Raw genomic sequence first — 18119 nt, 5'->3', positions numbered from 1 at the left:
CAGCCAAAGTTAGCACACCAATCAGATTGCATGTTTATTTGATGTCAGAGCATGGTGTTCTGTTCACGATAATGCATTTTTCACTTCACATCACAATTACCGTCTATATAATTTACATATATATAATGAAAAATATAAATCATCACTCTGATGATGTAGGCCGCATGTAGACTGTAATACAATCATTTTCAGACTTGAAGGTGGTCTTGAAAAAGACTATATGTCATTTGCACAGTAAAAAGATTTGGGTTTTATTCACACAAGTTTACAGGGCAATATTTACAGAATGATAAATACAGACATATTTCATACAAATAGCCAATCCATACAACAACTAAGCCACCCCTAAGACTTTATGACACACAGAAACACCTGTAATTAAATTGTGAATCAAAAACTGTGTGCTGGACACTTTTTATAGTATGAGCATATTCAAACTGCTCAGCTTTCATGCTTCTATTTGAATTGTGTTTCAGGAAGGATGAGTGAGATCCTCCCTTGTATTGATAAGTGCAAGAACGTAAATTTTACTGTGATTTTGGCACTGGCCAATTCCTTCCCTTGCCTTATCTGGACCACAGAGTCTAACTTTACATATATCACACTTATTTACAACTTCACACTCCATCCAAAAAGAACCTTTTCTAAGATAAAATTACAAGGAAATAATAAAGAAGGATACCTCTACAAATGGTACCTATAAGCTTTAATTACTTTTTAATGAACAATATTTTTTTTCATCAAGTACACACTACCACTGTTTTCCCAGGAATGTATTAGGACATAAAAGTTTTGTTTGCATCAATGTATACAATCAGTAATGTTTCATTGTGCTCAGTCCAGCAGGTCTTAGACTTCCTCCCAATTCTCCTCTTCCATGCAGTTAGACACCTGAACATAGATCAACATGCATAAATCACATGAAGAAATTAAAATAACAACAAAAAATAGATAGATAGATAGATAGATAATGCGATCATTTTGAAAGTGCTCAATAAAACACTTGATAAATGTAGTACAACAGTAACTGAGCAGAGTGCACAATGTATAATAAATATAGGAAATTAAATATATTTTCATACAGATGGTAATGGCCTGGTGCATTGACGGGGACAATGTACTGGGACAAAACTCTTTCAGATGAGGAATTAAACTGAAGACCTGATGCACTGGAGCCATCAGAGATCCTGTTGCACTCGGGGGCTTTCCCTCCTTTACTGCAAATTGCTTTTGCTTTGAGAAAGGTCTACATCATTCAATTTTAAATGACCATGTAATAATTATTCATGTTTAGGGATTTAAGACAAAGTGAGTGATGAAAGGGTGTCAATGGCAGGATGTTTGGAACTCAGCAACAGACTGAGGCAAACGATGACACATAGATGATAATAAATATGGAACTATAAGAAACATAATGAATTTTTAGCTTATAGAGTTACTGTACATCTTCAGGTTCTTCATCAGGTTGTGGTCTGTCTTCCTCTGGAAGTCTATACGAGAAAAGTAATTATTAAATCCTATTGAAAATATACTGAAAATATACCAAAGACACAATGGTGGTGCAACATTGAGAACTACAGACTCTCACCGTTTTTGTACAGTCTTCTTTCCTACAACACAAATGAGAAGTTTTTTTAGCTGAAATTTTGTAATACATTGCAATACTGTATTGCATCATTAAAGGCATTGTCATGATGCAGTGAGTAATGGTAATCTCACAACTCTCTTCATTCCCATGTCTTTTTTGTATCATGGATATAATTGATCTTTTGTTGGTGAATGATGTCACTTACTTTTTCTGCAATGCATCAAACAGAAAAATAAGAAACAGGATGTTGAGAGGATGGTGGTCCCAGCAAAAGCCGCTGCGACATACATAAAGCCTGAAGGCAGAAATTTCACATAAAAACATAAAAACACAATTTCATGACTCAACAAACTGGGACATTTTTTGGTTGTTATAATTTTTTTTGTTCCTGATTTTCATATAAAATGACACAGTATATTACTTAATGATGAAAAGTAATTTGAAAGAAAGGTACACTAAATCATCAATTTGACCTTTCATTTTGGAACCTGAGATCTTAGAGATCTAAGAGCAAAAAAAGCATTTTTGTCATTACTTGCACAAAATGGGCTCTTTCCAGTCCAGAGGCCTGCAGGATTGCATGTGACCTTTTTTGGTCCCAGTAACAGAAAGCCCTTAGAACAGCTAAATTCACAGGCTAAACTTGAAGTGGTAGATGATCCAGAGCAGTTCACATATCCATCCTTCGGTTCAGAAGGACCTTTGCAATCCACACCTAGGATAACGAAAACAACACCATGTCTGTTAAGTGCTCGTAATGGGCAAAACATCAATCTCCCTGTCGACTTGTGTTGAAAACAGAGGTTAAAGTGAACAACTGTGAAGGACTCAAACACGGTAAACAGGAAGAAGAAGGTCATAGTGGAAGCAGGTGTTCGGAAAATTATGAACATGAAAGAGGGGCTGATAAGTGAGTAGAATCAGACTTCAGAGGAAAAGATACAAAGCCGAGCCAAAAGCTAATTTCTCTCTGGGTGTGGCCCCGTATTTCTGTGGAACTCAGTCAGCGGATAATTTATAAGAGTGCACAACACAGTTAATGAGTACTGCAGAGTTAATGCATACTGCAGAGCTTGCCAAGTTTGTGCCCTGCCTGCAGTCTCCTCTACCATGGGGTGTTCTGCAGACCCGCACTCTGAATCAGCAGTACTCAGATTATATGCACATACCTGTATACTTATTGTACGCGCTTGCTTCTAACAATAGTGCTGCCAGTATTACGCATGCCTTTTTTTGTATAGGCTTTGGAAAGTGTATCTTTGATGAGGACAGTCAGTAATGAATCAAATGTAAGATGCCCATCACACCTTTACATACTGGTGTGGATCCTGTCCATTCTCCTGATGCGCTGCAGTTGCGTTCCGGCTGACCCTGCAGAGAGAAGCCCTCAGCGCAGTGAAACTTGCACGTTGACATGTAGCTGTGGTTTCCGTGGGGACCATTGCAGTCCATCCAGCCGTGCTGGGGTATTACAGGTCTTTCACACTGAACAGCTGAAAACAGGAAGAGAAGTATAGAAAATAGGTATGTTTGTATGTAAGATGCCTACTGATTCTTAAAGTAGCATTTTTTAAAGAAGATACCATAAGATGGACAAAGAAAAAAAAACAGTTTTGCAAGCCCTGGTACATGATATATGCCTTATGAATTCACAAGAGAAAGAGAACATGCACATTGAAGCATCAAAGCCATTCCTCAAGGTATAAATGTAGGTTTTGATATTTTTATCAAAGTTCCTACATCATTAAGATTACAGCTATAGAATCTGTCTGTTTAGCATACATGCTTAATATTTCTGGAATCTGATTGCTAAAATTGTATATTCATTAAACTATTTCCACTCAAGTATCAGTATTTTCAATCAATTTGAAATCAATCAATTATTGTAATCAAGGTTATTATATCTTTCACAACACATCTCAAAAAATGGCTGCATAATTGCTGAAATGCAGCTACGAGGACAGCATTTTCCATGCTGAAATCTGTGAGCCAATGTAAGGCAGTATTTACTCACCATCTTGGCAATGAGGTCCTTTGAACCCTGGGGCACATTTGCACGTGTAGTTGTTAATAGTTTCTGTGCATTCCCCTGCATTGCTGCATGTTGTTGCATTACAGTGAGCTAGAAAGGTAACGTGTCATGATGGTTATCGTTATATCCCCTGAATATGAAATATTGTTGATATACATACTAAATTAAAAGTAATAGGAGAATATAAGTGATTTCTTTTTGTCTATTAATTACAATGTTTTCATTTTTGAATTAACTGAAATTTACTTAACTTTACATTGAACAATTAACATTAGCAATAAAATAATAATAATAATAATAATAATAATAATAACAAGAACAAGAACAATAGTAGTAGTAGCCGTAGTAGTAATAATAATAATAATAATAATAATAATAATAATAATAATAGTAATAATAACCTTTGAAGCACAAGGGATGTTTTTGTTTTCCGCAATTTTCATCGTTCCATTTACCCTCATCTTTGTGTCTTTTGATGTATATTTCCACACAATCTTCAAGTAGTTTATTGTTGGGTTCCTTTTCAGCCCAGTGTCCATCTTTTTCCGCTATTTTCTCATTTGTTCCAATCCATGTCCAGGTGCCATTTATCTTCCGAATTCCAATCCAGTAATAGTCCTTTTTTTGGGGAAGGGTTTTATTAAGGTAACTGATTTCATTCTGGTTCTGAATGGCAACTAAGTCTGTGTAAGTAGTGTTGCACCATTGCCTTGCTGTGGCCCAGTCCATGGTTGTATTGCTGTAATGGTAGGTCCATCCAAGTGTGTATCCAGTCATCAAAATATCTAACATGACAGTATGTATTCATTGATCAATCAGCAGACAAATGTTCAGGCATCTGAATATACAATTTGTATGTTTAAGCACAAACAAAGTATGAAAGTAAATATGCTTTATTTTTAAAAGGCTAATTATTTTTTCTGTAGAACATATGTATTATAGTCTGTGAATAAATTTAATCAAAACTTACCACATATGAGAATGAGAAACCATTTCACTTTCACTTGCTGAGACCCTTGCCTGAGGGAGACCCTGTAGTTTCTCTATTTCATTCATAAAGCAAAGGACAGGTTAGTGTATATTTGATGTACCTCAAAATATATGATGCAAAAAAATTAAGCAACAAAAGCGATCGGAAGAGATCCTATGCAAGCGTATGCTTTAAAATTTTTATTCTTAGATCACCGATTGTCTTTCTCATCACCTTTAATGTCTTTTTTGAACTGAATTAACTGATACTTATGAGAAACTAATTCAAATAGCTAACATAGTCATCATAGTGATCTGAAATAGAAAAATATCTGTATTTAAATGAGTTCATAAGACATTCCACCCACCACATATTTCCATGCATTTTATCGTAATACCTGGGTTAGGAATTACAATTTCAGAACCAAATATTGAATTCCATAATTTGTATTTATTATTCACAATCATAATTTGGCTAAAAATCTAAATTGTGGTTTTTATTAATGTCCTTACATAGTTGCTTCTTAGTTGAACAGCCAAATTTTCCTAGCCCAGATAAATTCTGCAACCTACTCTTTCTCATGACAAAGTGGATGTCTAGGACAATGAAAGTAAATCTTACCAAAACAAAAATAGCGTACCATGATTTGGGTTCCTCTTCTATTTAAATTTTTGATTCCTTTATCCTGGGAACAGTGACTTGTTTTGGACCGACTATGTACACCTCTCTCAGTCTTGATTCCTTTCTGGACTCAGTGAATGCTGTATATTTTGCACAACATGCTGCGCTCTATCGGTTCTGAATTAACATAAAATGTCAGGAAATGTAATGTGTTTGCTTTGTTTTTTATGATGAATAATGGAGGAGGTACAGTTTGTTCCAGGTGGGCAATTGACGTTTATCAACAGCTCGGTTAACAGGAAGTTCCTTACTTTTACATTCATTTAGTGATCCGTTGTGTTAACTGTTACTTGGCAGGCAGGCCACTATCATCAAGAACATGCTTGTTTCTCATATTTCAAAAATTCTTTGAAATGAATCTAAAATGAAAATGTTTTTCGCTGGTCAGACCGAAATGTGGATGCTATCATCAGTCCAATTAATGTTATTAATAAAGGTATGTGAATGAGACGATAACAATAACATCAATAATTGTCTGCATGTTTAACAATTCAGAGGGCATTCACACCTGCATGATTGAACGATTGACTTATTAACGCTATACGTATGGACAACATGTTACTGCAATCTACCATTTGCCTGTGTGCAATAGAGGCTTAAATAAGCAAAGAGCTATTAGCGAAGTTTGCATTCTGAGTAAATCAAATACAGAAACCATGGATTCATACAAATGCATGCTGTTCTCAACTACTTTAATTGGGTAGAGAGGAAAAAACAGGACACGGGTGTCCCTCAGCTTTGTGTTTGACATTCCATAACACTAAATTACTCTCAAACAAAAACCCGTATTGTTACAATGTTTTACCACAGCGAGTCATTAGTGAACGTGACCTCTTCAAGAAGTGAAAAAAAGCTTAATAATAAAAATACATTTACAAATATATTGTGAAAAGGAAGTCTGACTCCAAAACAAATCATAACTTTAACTCCTGTCTGATGCTGACTAAAAGAAAGGAAACGGTCTGTGTTTTCATAGTGTGTGTACCATTGTGCCAACTTGTCAAGCTCTGACCTGGCCAGAATTAATTACCTTCCATACAGACTACTTTGCACATTTTATATAATGCCATTTCACCAACTGAAATAAGGGTACAAGACTGCATGTGAAACTGTCTGCTAGCCCGCCCTATTGTTTGTCTGTGAACGATATGAATGCATTTACGAACAAAAAGTGCTTTTCTTCAGTGGCACTTTCCAAACCAAGCTATATGGCCTATTATAGACAGCTTACTGGTTGTCATTAACCAATGACATCACCCTTAAAACTTTGAAACCACACCATTATAAACATGTAGTTAGTATGGATGCTTGAAATTAATACATTATCTCTTGGTTTTGTCCCTTAAAAATAGGTCCAACCTGCCATAGAACATTTCATGAACTTGGCCTTTATTCTTACTGCAACACAGATGAACTCTAGATGATTTCCTCAAACACCTTTGTTTATTTTACTACAGTACAGAGTAGTCTATGTAGTTCTCACTGTCCCAGATTCCAATTTGCCTGTTGATGACCCTTTAGATATATAATACTGTATATACTTTGAATAACTGAAAATGCGCATGTACAGTGTACTTTCAGCTACAGTTATCTCTGGGGGTTTCCCTGCTGACAATGGGCACATTTAATAACAATAACACAGAACACTGGCTGACATCTCCACCTGGATGGCCAGCCACCATCTGAAGCTCAACCTCAACAAAACTGAGCTGCTCTTCTTCCCGTACAAGACCTCCTTGCTTCGTGAACTCTCAATCACGGTTGATGGCACCACAGTGACTGCCTCTCACTCTGCAAAGAGCCTGGGGGTGGTCCTGGATGACCAGCTGGACCTCAAGGAGCACATCAAGGCAACATCACAGTCCTGCAGATTCCTCCTATACAACATCAGGAGGATTCGACCATACCTGACGACGCACTCCACCCAGCTGCTCGTCCAGGCTACGGTGACCTCTCGCCTTGATTACTGCAACCCTCTCCTTGCAAACCTGCCAGCTTGTGCCATACAGCCACTACAGATGATTCAGAATGCCGCTGCCCGACTCATCTACAACCTCCCCAAATTCTCCCATGTCACTCCTCTGCTGCGATCACTTCACTGGCTACCGGTCGCTGCCAGGATCCGATTCAAAGCCCTGACCCTTGCCTACACTGCCGCCAACAGGACAGCCCCCATCTACTTGCAGGACATGACTCAATTCTATGTACCTGCTCGACCACTCCGCTCTGCGGCAGCAGGGCGTCTTGCAACCCCTCCCACCCGCCCAAAGGGACCACAGAGCTTCTCCACCCTAGCTCCCCAGTGGTGGAACGAACTCCCCGTCCCTCTCCGAACCTCCCCCTCACTATCCATCTTCCACCGTGGCCTGAAGACTCATCTCTTCAGACTATACCTAGAATAACCACCATATAAAAAAAAAAAAAAAAAAAAAAAAAAAAAAAAAAAAAAAAAACCCTTTTCCTATCACTTGTTACATGTTGCCCCTTCCCTGCACTTCTTGGTAAACTGTATTCATCCTAATACTGTAGCTTATTCTTCTGCCTAGTTTGGCTTTGCAGATGTCAGACCAGGATAGTGTTCTTTGTTCTCGGCTAGAAATAGCTTTACAAAATAAGTAATTGTACCTTACTGAACCCGTGTTCAGCAGTTGTCTACGATCATGAAAATGCACTTTTTTGTACGTCGCTTTGGATAAAAGCGTCTGCTAAATGAATGTAATGTAATGTAATGTAAGAACACATTCTGTAAATGACATACAGAGCAGCCATGATAAATGTGAAAAATATTTATTTTAAAACATTTCAATGTGTCTACACATTCAGAATAGATAACAGGCATTTCAAATAATAAATAACCATTTATTTACAAAATGAATAATTATTTCCAATGGTTCAGCATGACACGATATGGAGTAAAGCTACTAAACCCTGTGTGATGGAATGTATTTGGAAATCTGGAGGATTTCTCTGATTTTATAACCATGAAAGTGTGTAAGCAGAAGAACAATTTGCTCTTTATTTACAAGTTTCAATTTATACCTCCCATAGGGAGGAAAGTGAATGGCAAATCAGATAAATATTCACATTAACAGAAGTCATTGTCCAGCACATTTCATACCACATATATCATATCTCACACAATGATTGATCTTCACAGTCACAAAGTACTCAGGACAACATGGATTTTCACAGACAGAACTCATTCAGTCTTCTATGTTGAGGCAGACGTGCAATCTTGGGTACAATCTTCTTATTGTTCCACATCCCTGCAATAAAATGAAGGCATAAAATGCTTTGATTATAGATAAACCAAATTTTAGTTTTGAGATATAAACTCAATGATTCAGTCACTAATAGTGACAAGAACAATTTTATCATAACCACCAATACTGAAGTCATTATTTTCATTATTTAAATGAGGCTATTTACCTATTTTTAAGATTAGCTTTAAATGAGGCTGTCAATGCTGTTCTTGTACACTTGAGGAGGAATATCTTCATCTAAGGAGCTAGGAAAAACACATAGAAATGTTAGCAACAATATAAACCAGACATGTGATGTTTAGACTACTGTTACAATGACAAAAATACTGAATATTTGTACATTTAAATTGGGGAGATTAAATTAAAGTTCAATCTTTACGAATTAGGAAGCTGCATTTTCAATAGCAGACAAAAATAATACTCACCTATTCAGTTCAAAATGTTTTGCTGTAAGGAGAAAAAGGAAATTAATTAATGAGGATATGTTCTCTTATGAATGACATCCCATATCATATATATGAAAGCCAACTGAATGTGGGTATTTTAAGCTAATATAATGGTAGGTGGTGTGATGCATTTGGGTGAAGTAGATCAATGTGTGAACTGATGTGTGATGTCCACAGTGGACTCGTTTCTTCAAACTGAGCATGCAGATGCAGAGAAAGCTCTTGTCTTTACCTCTCTGCCGAAGTCGCTTCACAAGGTACAAGAGCATGGACAGGAAGCCAATGGTGCCCCCTGCTGCCAGACCTAATGACGTGGGGCTCAACAAAGGCCCGGCTGTGGAGCACAAAATAAAAGAATGAGATCAAAATCTCTCCCTATCGCTCCTTCTGTGTGACAGTAGAGAATAGTGACACAAGGATGGAAGAAGCCCATTAGAAACCATAGCTTGTTTTCATACTGAAAGGCTGGGACTTCATAATGATGTACCTTGACATGTAGGTACTTCTCCAGTCCAGTTTCCATGTATGTTACAGGTCAGGGTTTCGGATCCTTGAAGTTCAAAGCCTTCATCACAGGTGAAGTTGCAGTTGGAGCCATAGCTGTAGGGATAGCTGAACTCATCAGAGATGTAGGAACAGACCATGTTTCCATCAATGGGCTTCTCCAATGAGGGGCATGTCACCACTGTAAAAGAGACACAATTTTAGTCACTACAGACAACTGATTATCAGGCCTCCCTGGTTAACCCCCTACCCCAGGACAACTAAGATAAGCATGTTCAGTGGTGTATCTCCCAACGTGGTTCAGGCAGAGGCGTACCTGTACAGGTGGGTGGGTCAGCGCTCCACTCTCCCGTCTGAGAGCACTGGACGCTCTCTGCTCCCTGGAGATCAAAGCCCTCCTCACAGCTAAAGCTGCAGCTGGAGTTCAGACTCAGACTGTCCAAAGAGTCAGTGCATTCCATCGTCACGTGAGCGCCCCCTTCTGGACTCGGACACTTGATAGCTGAGAGAGACAGAGAGGGCCAGTGTTGGGTTTGCCATTATAGTGGTGGTGTTCCAATAAAAGCACAGTATCCTCAACATGTAACATCATGAGTATCATGCTAATTATGGCACTGGTATTAACTAAAGCATTGGGAAAATGTAACTGTGGACATGCAGTGTGTGAGCTGCATGTGTGAAGCTACCTTCACAGCGCGGCGTCTCCTGGCTCCACTGTGCAGACTCTGTGCAGATGACGCTGGGGGCTCCAAGCAGCTGGAAGCCAGCTGCGCAGCTGAAGCTGCAGGTGGAGTTGTAGCTTGACTCATCAGAAGAGCAGACCATACTGCCATCAATGGGCTTGTCCAGCGACGGGCATTTCACAGCTACAATACAGAGACACCATTTTAATTCACAGGTAAAGTCAGTTGATTAACCTGTTCCCTATTTAACCATATACTGGTCTTTGAGTCCCCTAAGAGTCAAAAAAACTGAGAGCATGTGTGTTGGTGTATCTCCCAGCGTGGTTCAGGCAGAGGCGTACCTGTACAGGTGGGTGGGTCAGCGCTCCACTCTCCCGTCTGAGAGCACTGGACGCTCTCTGCTCCCTGGAGATCAAAGCCCTCCTCACAGCTAAAGCTGCAGCTGGAGTTCAGACTCAGACTGTCCAAAGAGTCAGTGCATTCCATCGTCACGTGAGCGCCCCCTTCTGGACTCGGACACTTGATAGCTGAGAGAGACAGAGAGGGCCAGTGTTGGGTTTACCATTATAGTGGTGGTGTTCCAATAAAAGCACAGTATCCTCAACATGTAACATCATGAGTATCATGCTAATTATGGCACTGGTATTAACTAAAGCATTGGGAAAATGTAACTGTGGACATGCAGTGTGTGAGCTGCACGTGTGAAGCTACCTTCACAGCGCGGCGTCTCCTGGCTCCACTGTGCAGACTCTGTGCAGATGACGCTGGGGGCTCCGAGCAGCTGGAAGCCAGCTGCGCAGCTGAAGCTGCAGGTGGAGCCGTAGCTTGACTCATCAGAAGAGCAGACCATACTGCCATCAATGGGCTTGTCCAGCGACGGGCATTTCACAGCTACAATACAGAGACACCATTTTAATTCACAGGTAAAGTCAGTTGATTAACCTGTTCCCTATTTAACCATATACTGGTCTTTGAGTCCCCTAAGAGTCAAAAAAACTGAGAGCATGTGTGTTGGTGTATCTCCCAGCGTGGTTCAGGCAGAGGCGTACCTGTACAGGTGGGTGGGTCAGCGCTCCACTCTCCCGTCTGAGAGCACTGAACGCTCTCTGCTCCCTGGAGATCAAAGCCCTCCTCACAGCTAAAGCTGCAGCTGGAGTTCAGACTCAGACTGTCCAAAGAGTCAGTGCATTCCATCGTCACGTGAGCGCCCCCTTCTGGACTCGGACACTTGATAGCTGAGAGAGACAGAGAGGAGCAGTGTTGGGATTGCCATTATAGTGGTGGTGTCCAATAAAAGCACACTCTCTTCTAATTGTAACATCTAAATAGCTTTACAAAGCAAAATCCTGGCTTAAATTGAGAGTCAGGTCATTATTTTAGTCAGGCTAAATATTTTCTGTGGACATGCAGTGTGTGAGCTGCACGTGTGAAGCTACCTTCACAGCGCGGCGTCTCCTGGCTCCACTGTGCAGACTCTGTGCAGATGATGCTGGGGGCTCCGAGCAGCTGGAAGCCAGCTGCGCAGCTGAAGCTGCAGGTGGAGTTGTAGCTTGACTCATCAGAAGAGCAGACCATACTGCCATCAATGGGCTTGTCCAGCGACGGGCATTTCACAACTACAATACAGAGACACCATTTTAATTCACAGGTACAGTCAGTTGATTAACCTGTTCCCTATTTAACTATATACTGGTCTTTGAGTCCCCTAAGAGTCAAAAAAACTGAGAGCATGTGTGTTGGTGTATCTCCCAGCGTGGTTCAGGCAGAGGCGTACCTGTACAGGTGGGTGGGTCAGCGCTCCACTCTCCCGTCTCAGAGCACTGAACGCTCTCTGCTCCCTGGAGATCAAAGCCCTCCTCACAGCTAAAGCTGCAACTGGAGTTCAGACTCAGACTGTCCAAAGAGTCAGTGCATTTCATCGTCACGTGAGCGCCCCCTTCTGGACTCGGACACTTGATAGCTGAGAGAGACAGAGAGGAGCAGTGTTGGGATTGCCAGTACAGTGGTGGTGTTCCAATAAAAGCACACTCTCTTCTAATTGTAACATCTAAATAGCTTTACAAAGCAAAATCCTGGCTTAAATGGAGAGTCAAGTCATTATATTTTAGTCAGGCAACATATTTTCTGTGGACATGCAGTGTGTGAGCTGCACGTGTGAAGCTACCTTCACAGCGTGGCGTCTCCTGGCTCCACTGTGCAGACTCTGTGCAGATGACGGTGGGGGCTCCGAGCAGCTGGAAGCCAGCTGCGCAGCTGAAGCTGCAGGTGGAGTTGTAGCTTGACTCATCAGAAGAGCAGACCATACTGCCATCAATGGGCTTGTCCAGCGATGGGCATTTCACAACTACAATACAGAGACACCATTTTAATTCACAGGCAGAGTCAGCTGATTATTCTGTTTCCTATGACGATAAACTCATACAGGCAATTACACCTCTAGGCCCTGCATAATATTTCCCATTGAAGACACTGGAATCTGACATTTGTTTCATAACAGGAATTTGAAAATAAATAAGCTAATTTCACACACAAATAAATCTAACGACAAATTGAAAAATGTATTTTTGTTAATTTGCTATAAGGTGAAAACTTTGACTTCTTTGACTTACATATTAAGTATGAATATGTATTAGCTGGCTGACTGAAAGGGCTAAATGTTTAATTTCAAATATGACAACAAGAAATAATTTACCTTCACAAAGCGGAGGGTCTGCCGACCAGTTCCCTGATGCTGTACACCTTATTGGCCTTGAGTCGCTCAACTGATATCCATCTTCGCAGGTGAACTGGCAGGTAGAATTGTAGGAGAAATTCCCAAAAGGGTGAGAACAGGACCCTAGTCTGGGGTTGTCCATCGCCTCACAGGCAACAACTGCAAACAAAACCATGTGATTAATTCAAAACCTACTTCTGTGGCACACTACATACATACTCCATGATTCCCTTACACATACCATGTTCACATTTTTCTCCAGAGAAGCCTTCATGACATTTGCATTCATGACTGTTGATGGTTTCAACACATTCTCCATGGCCACCACAGGAGTCCTGCTGACAAGATGCTAGAGGAGGAAAAAAGGGTTACATTTCAGGCATTTATTTTCTGAAATTGCAATAACAGAGCAAGATCTTTGTTCCCTCTTTATAGCAATTGCTGTTACAGTACAAAATCTGATCTTTTTAAGGCAAATGTAAGCTCATTTATCTGTAATTTTTCTGCTGTAACAAAACAATTCTCAAAAGGAACGCATTGTCAAAATGAAATGACGTAAAGATACAAGAAAATGCACAAACACACATTTATGTAGTTTTAATGTAACAATACAGCCCTACTAATATTTAAAAATATATATTTTGGGGAACGTCAAATACACAAATAATACATTTTTCTCAAACTAAACACTTACCTGTGTAGCACAAAGCAGTTTTCTTTTTCCTGCAGGGTTCATCATTCCATTTCCCGCCATCTATTTCCCTCTTTATGTAAATTTCCACACAGTCCTCATTGTTCTTCCCATTGTTTGGTTCCCCCACGGCCCAGTTTTTGGCTTCCTCCGTCAGAGTTTTCTTAGTTCCAACCCAGGTCCAAATGCCATCGATTTTACGAATCCCAATCCAGTAGTAAGATCCTTGCCTTGGCAAATATTCATTCAGATGTGCAATTTCTCCCTGATTCTGAATGGCCACCATGTCTGTGTAGTGCATCTGGCACCACTTTCTTGCACTTTCCCAGTTCATAGTCGTTTTGGAGTAATGATATGACCAACCATCTACTCCTTTCCATGAGGCTGTAACAAGGAAATGCCACCAAAAACATGTTACACTTGCATACGCTTACATTAAAAAATACACACATTTTCAACCTTAACAACAATAAACATTATCAAAAATATGAAAACAGCAAAGCAAATTTAAGCAAGATTGCTAGAAAGAATGCAATTCATAATGAATGTATTCTTACAAAAATGAAGAAAGGTGATGAGGGCCAAGGAATTCAAAACTCTGAAACCACAAGGTCCCTGTTTCGCATAGCTGCACTCCTAAAAAAGTAAAAAGACATTGTCATGACAGCAGAGCATTCATTCGATATCATACTTTTCATTCAAATAAAAGACAAAACACTGGAAATGTTGAATGATTATTAATGTAAGAATATATGCACCATTATCACTAATAATACAATTATTAATTTAGCAGTAATATAATTATTATTTAATAAATACCATGGCAAATTATATATGGAAAATCTCTGATGTGCTCCTGATCGTGTTATTCGATGAAATGGTATTCCTCTGTCTTATTTCTCACAAATATATATACATCCATCCAGACAGCCATTTCCATATTCCCTTGTGTGACGTAGGTGTTTTCAGTGAAGGAATTTCCCTGCTGGAAACTTTTTCTTCCTGTGGCCTTGCTCCATCCCATTGTTATCTGCCTATTCTTTTGAGGGAAAGTGCGAGCATTTCACAGCCAAGGGTAGAAAGGAAATCCAAGGCTTTTTTCAGGAAATTCATTGAGGGAGTTTAAAAGCAATGCACTTAAATAAATAAATAGAGACTGGCTACTTGTGTTTTGGTATCTGTATGGAAATTCCCAGAAGCAGCAGATTCACAGCTTTCCTTCACAGTCAGTAATAATGCAAAAATACATCAAAAAGACTAATTAGAGACACAGGCTACATTGGGGTCTTTTTGTAATCATGGGCACACCCATTACACTCATATTTAATTATTTATTCTTATTTCTGTACTAAAACAACAATATATATTACTTTACTTATACTTATTTTTCTATTTAATTGTTTAAAATCATTCATATCATTTTATATGGTGAATTTTCTTACTGGATTTACTGCAAGAAAATTCTGTACAAAACAGAATCTACAAAAAAATCCAAAATCCACCTTGTCACAATGTAGATTATTAAAACTGCTTGCCTTGAAATAAAGGTCTAAATTCACAATCAATCATTGTGTGGATATTAAGCAAAACATATTTTTGTAACTTTTGTCGAGAAATAATGGGTAATAACATTATGCTCTTTCTTACTAAGGACCACAACTATAGCAATATTTCAGCTTCCTTTAAAATTTTACCCAGATTTATATGCTTATCTAAAAACTGATAATCACAAACTGTATAGTTACTTTTACCTCCAATATAGAGAAATTATGTGTATATATATATGTATGTGTGTGTGTGTGTGTGTTTATCCAGGTAAGAGCTTGAACACAACAAATAGCATCTTTATCTTAACCTTCGTTAAAATAGTATAAATTATGACTATTTCATAAAAATACCTAAGTTTCAAGGGTAACATTTCAACTACATTTAAACAGGAAGGAAATGACCCACCAGTCTTTATGTAATGAAGTGTTGTGCAATATTCTAGACCAGGGAGCATTCCTAACTCATAACTCAAGTCATAAAAAGCTCATTTCGATTGAAAGTCTATTTTTAAAACATATATTTCCATATATTTCAACTGAATGTTAAATAAAAATATGTATATTAGCTCATTACCTTTTTCATCTAGCCTGAATTATTTTAGAATGGTAATATAGATTAAAATTCAAGCAAAAGGAAAATAAATATTTAAAAACCATGATGCATGTGAGATGAAGTTATGCTTTGAAGGATAAAATATATTTTAATCCAGGAGTGGCAGGCATATTGCCGTGCTTTCTATTCAGTTTAAAATGTAAAAATGAAGTTAAATTAGCACGTAGTAACATTTGCTGTGATGAAGAGATTGAGAATGTATGAGCATTTACTTTTCCTCATTTCGAGATTTAAAAGACAGACATTGATTTTCACCCTGTTACTGTACAACAAAGTATTGCTGTAACAAATGTGGTATTTCCTTTTGTATTTAACTTAAATTTCAATTTTTGGATTTCATTAAAATTAAAATTTCATATAACGGAGTAAAAATAGTAGGAAATCCACAGTACAGCGTTCAACATGGAAAATATAAAAAGGTTTCACATCCTTTGAAAAAGGGACTCTGCTTATTGTATTCAGCTGAACAGTTCTAAGTAAAATGGTCTCAGTAATGATAATGGTAATGAAGTTGTTTTGGGTCATTTTTGAAAAAACAAAAGCAATCTGGAAAGTCAGCAAAGACCTCTATATTTTCAGATATCTTTTAGTTTGTGTGTTTTTTGTTTTTGTTTAACTTTGTAACATTCTATGACAAACAACGAGAAACAGGTTTCCTGTATTGCATTTGATGGACTTTTTGTAGAGTCATGAAAATTTTGTCAGGAAAGATCTTATCATTCAACCAGACATACCTCTTTAACCTTCTGTTCCGTCTATTGTAGTGTGCACGCTCTTCCAACATAGATGGCCCATTTCACGAGAAACCCATTTCTTGTGAAAGAGAATAAATTGTTTCCCTGATGTGCTTGAAAAATGTGTCTTTTCAATACCCTTAACAAAGTGCATAAATATCATACCAGTTTTGATTTCTTCCAGAGATTCCCCCAATTTAGAATATAACTGAATATCCACGTGTGAATATCAGCTGTATGAAATTAATCAGTATTACAATACGCATGTGAGCTGTAATTTTGTACCGAGGAACTGTTTTTTGGTCCCAATAGGCTACATGCTTGCTATATGTTTCCAGAAACCATGGGGTGCCAAACATGATATAAACCATAAATATGAAATGTGTAATACATGCGCATGTAGGTAGTAGTCTATTATAAAAATTAGGGAACTGGGCTTGTAGCTCCCAGAAGCTATGCCACACATGCATGCATCTCTGTACACCAGTGCCTATGTTTTTTATGCCACTGAACTCTCAAATGTGTATTAATCTTTGTAATGAGGTGTTTATGCACTGCATCCCTAATATAATATGCATCTCTATGTAGTTGTCAATGGAGTGTTTTTGCTCTCCATTGACAACACTCTGATCACATCCTGCACTGACATTCTCTGTCACCTGAGGAAGAGCTGCTCTTCTGTTTTCCCTTGCATATCACGCTAACACACAAGCATTGCGGTCATCAAATGTACACTTTCAACCACAATTTATGACCCTATTTACTAATGTCTTTCCCATAGAGCTAAATGCAGACGTCACTGTAGTCACTGTTCCCATTGAAGCACTAGGCAATTAAGCAGTCTTTCATGACAGAAGCTCCTGTCGTCCGAGCCCTAATAATGAACCCTCTTTAAAAGTTACTCAGATCTTTTCCTCTTGCCTTCTTGATCCTTTAACATGCAGTACACCTGTATGGAAGCGTCTGCATTTGTTATGTTTCTCCCCTCATTTATTCGGGTTCTTATTTTAATTTGTCACCTGTGTGTGTGTGTGTGTGTATATATATATATATATATATATATATATACATACATACATACATACACACCAATCAGCCATAACATTAAAACCACCTCCATTTTTCTGCTTTTTCTGTTTTAATATTTTATTTTCTCTGTTTGTAATCAAACAATTCACACGTGGTCAAAGCGCAAACTCAGAGCTTTTATTAAAGGGTATTCTTATTCATTTTGGATTCACCATGTAGTAATTACTGCACTTTTTATACATAGTCCCCCATTTCAGTGTTTTAGACAAATTAACATAATGTAAAATAAAAGAGTCATGTTTGGTATTTGGTCGCATATCATTTGCATGCCATGACTTCCTGATGTCTGTGACCTATCAACATCATCAGAGTCTGTATCTTATTGTTAGGTTGTCCTACTAGCGATACAAAACTATTTGCATTTGAATGGATCTCTATGGGAATTGGGGGGTGGGACTAGATTCAGCTGTAAATTATTCTGATACAGTATGCTGATACACATTTGTTAGCTAAATGGCTTTAAGCCATCAAGGGCCCAAGGTATCAAATGAGCTTCAAACCACCGTGCTGCTGCCAGATATGCAGTAGATACTACGAGCATTGTTTCTCCTGAATATTTTTTCCA

The 18119-nt window shown here is 38.5% G+C and overlaps 2 protein-coding genes across 7 annotated transcripts; both read right to left on the bottom strand.

Moving 5' to 3' along the window:
- Positions 1-230: 230 nt before the first annotated feature.
- LOC118225653 (L-selectin-like) lies at positions 231-6477 on the bottom strand. Of its 4 annotated transcripts, none has more exons than XM_035414411.1 (10): positions 5231-6475; positions 4591-4663; positions 4022-4405; positions 3603-3710; positions 2896-3081; positions 2124-2303; positions 1794-1883; positions 1589-1610; positions 1445-1490; positions 231-891 (listed from the first exon to the last, which is right to left on the bottom strand). In XM_035414411.1, exons 1-10 carry the CDS (start codon positions 5231-5233, stop codon positions 850-852), a joined length of 1134 nt encoding a protein of 377 aa, XP_035270302.1. In that variant the 5' UTR covers positions 5234-6475; the 3' UTR covers positions 231-849. The 4 variants fall into 4 exon arrangements, with proteins under 4 accessions (XP_035270302.1, XP_035270304.1, XP_035270306.1 ...); XM_035414413.1 differs by having other exon boundaries at positions 5212-6474; XM_035414415.1 differs by lacking the exons at positions 3603-3710; positions 4022-4405; positions 4591-4663; positions 5231-6475 and having other exon boundaries at positions 2906-3020.
- A 1565-nt stretch (positions 6478-8042) lies between these two features.
- On the bottom strand, positions 8043-14498 carry sele (selectin E). 3 transcript variants are annotated; one of them, XM_035414408.1, is made up of 18 exons: positions 14391-14497; positions 14129-14207; positions 13575-13955; positions 13122-13229; positions 12860-13039; positions 12332-12511; positions 11942-12127; positions 11604-11783; positions 11217-11402; positions 10879-11058; positions 10509-10694; positions 10171-10350; positions 9801-9986; positions 9468-9665; positions 9213-9314; positions 8960-8981; positions 8701-8779; positions 8043-8537 (listed from the first exon to the last, which is right to left on the bottom strand). In XM_035414408.1, the coding sequence occupies exons 1-17, from the start codon at positions 14391-14393 to the stop codon at positions 8719-8721; spliced, it is 2598 nt and encodes an 865-aa protein (XP_035270299.1). In that variant the 5' UTR covers positions 14394-14497; the 3' UTR covers positions 8043-8537; positions 8701-8718. The 3 variants fall into 3 exon arrangements, with proteins under 3 accessions (XP_035270299.1, XP_035270301.1, XP_035270300.1); XM_035414410.1 differs by lacking the exons at positions 11217-11402; positions 11604-11783 and having other exon boundaries at positions 14391-14498; XM_035414409.1 differs by lacking the exons at positions 11942-12127; positions 12332-12511 and having other exon boundaries at positions 14391-14498.
- Between the last annotated feature and the right edge of the window lie 3621 nt (positions 14499-18119).

The sequence above is a fragment of the Anguilla anguilla genome, chromosome 4, assembly GCF_013347855.1.
Source record: "Anguilla anguilla isolate fAngAng1 chromosome 4, fAngAng1.pri, whole genome shotgun sequence".
In the NCBI taxonomy this organism is placed as follows: domain Eukaryota; kingdom Metazoa; phylum Chordata; class Actinopteri; order Anguilliformes; family Anguillidae; genus Anguilla; species Anguilla anguilla.
This window is presented reverse-complemented; position numbering and strand designations above follow the sequence as displayed.

Excerpts from the sequence above, each read along its gene's own strand:
- sele (XM_035414408.1), bottom strand. Across the intron at positions 12,128-12,331 it reads GGAGACGCCACGCTGTGAAG|CTATCAAGTGTCCGAGTCCA; the intron begins GTAGCTTCACAC and ends TGTCTCTCTCAG. Across the intron at positions 10,695-10,878 it reads GGAGACGCCGCGCTGTGAAG|CTATCAAGTGTCCGAGTCCA; the intron begins GTAGCTTCACAC and ends TGTCTCTCTCAG.
- LOC118225653 (XM_035414411.1), bottom strand. Across the intron at positions 3,082-3,602 it reads AGGACCTCATTGCCAAGATG|CTGTTCAGTGTGAAAGACCT; the intron begins GTGAGTAAATAC and ends TCCTGTTTTCAG. Across the intron at positions 1,884-2,123 it reads AAAGAGCCCATTTTGTGCAA|GCTTTATGTATGTCGCAGCG; the intron begins GTAATGACAAAA and ends TTCTGCCTTCAG.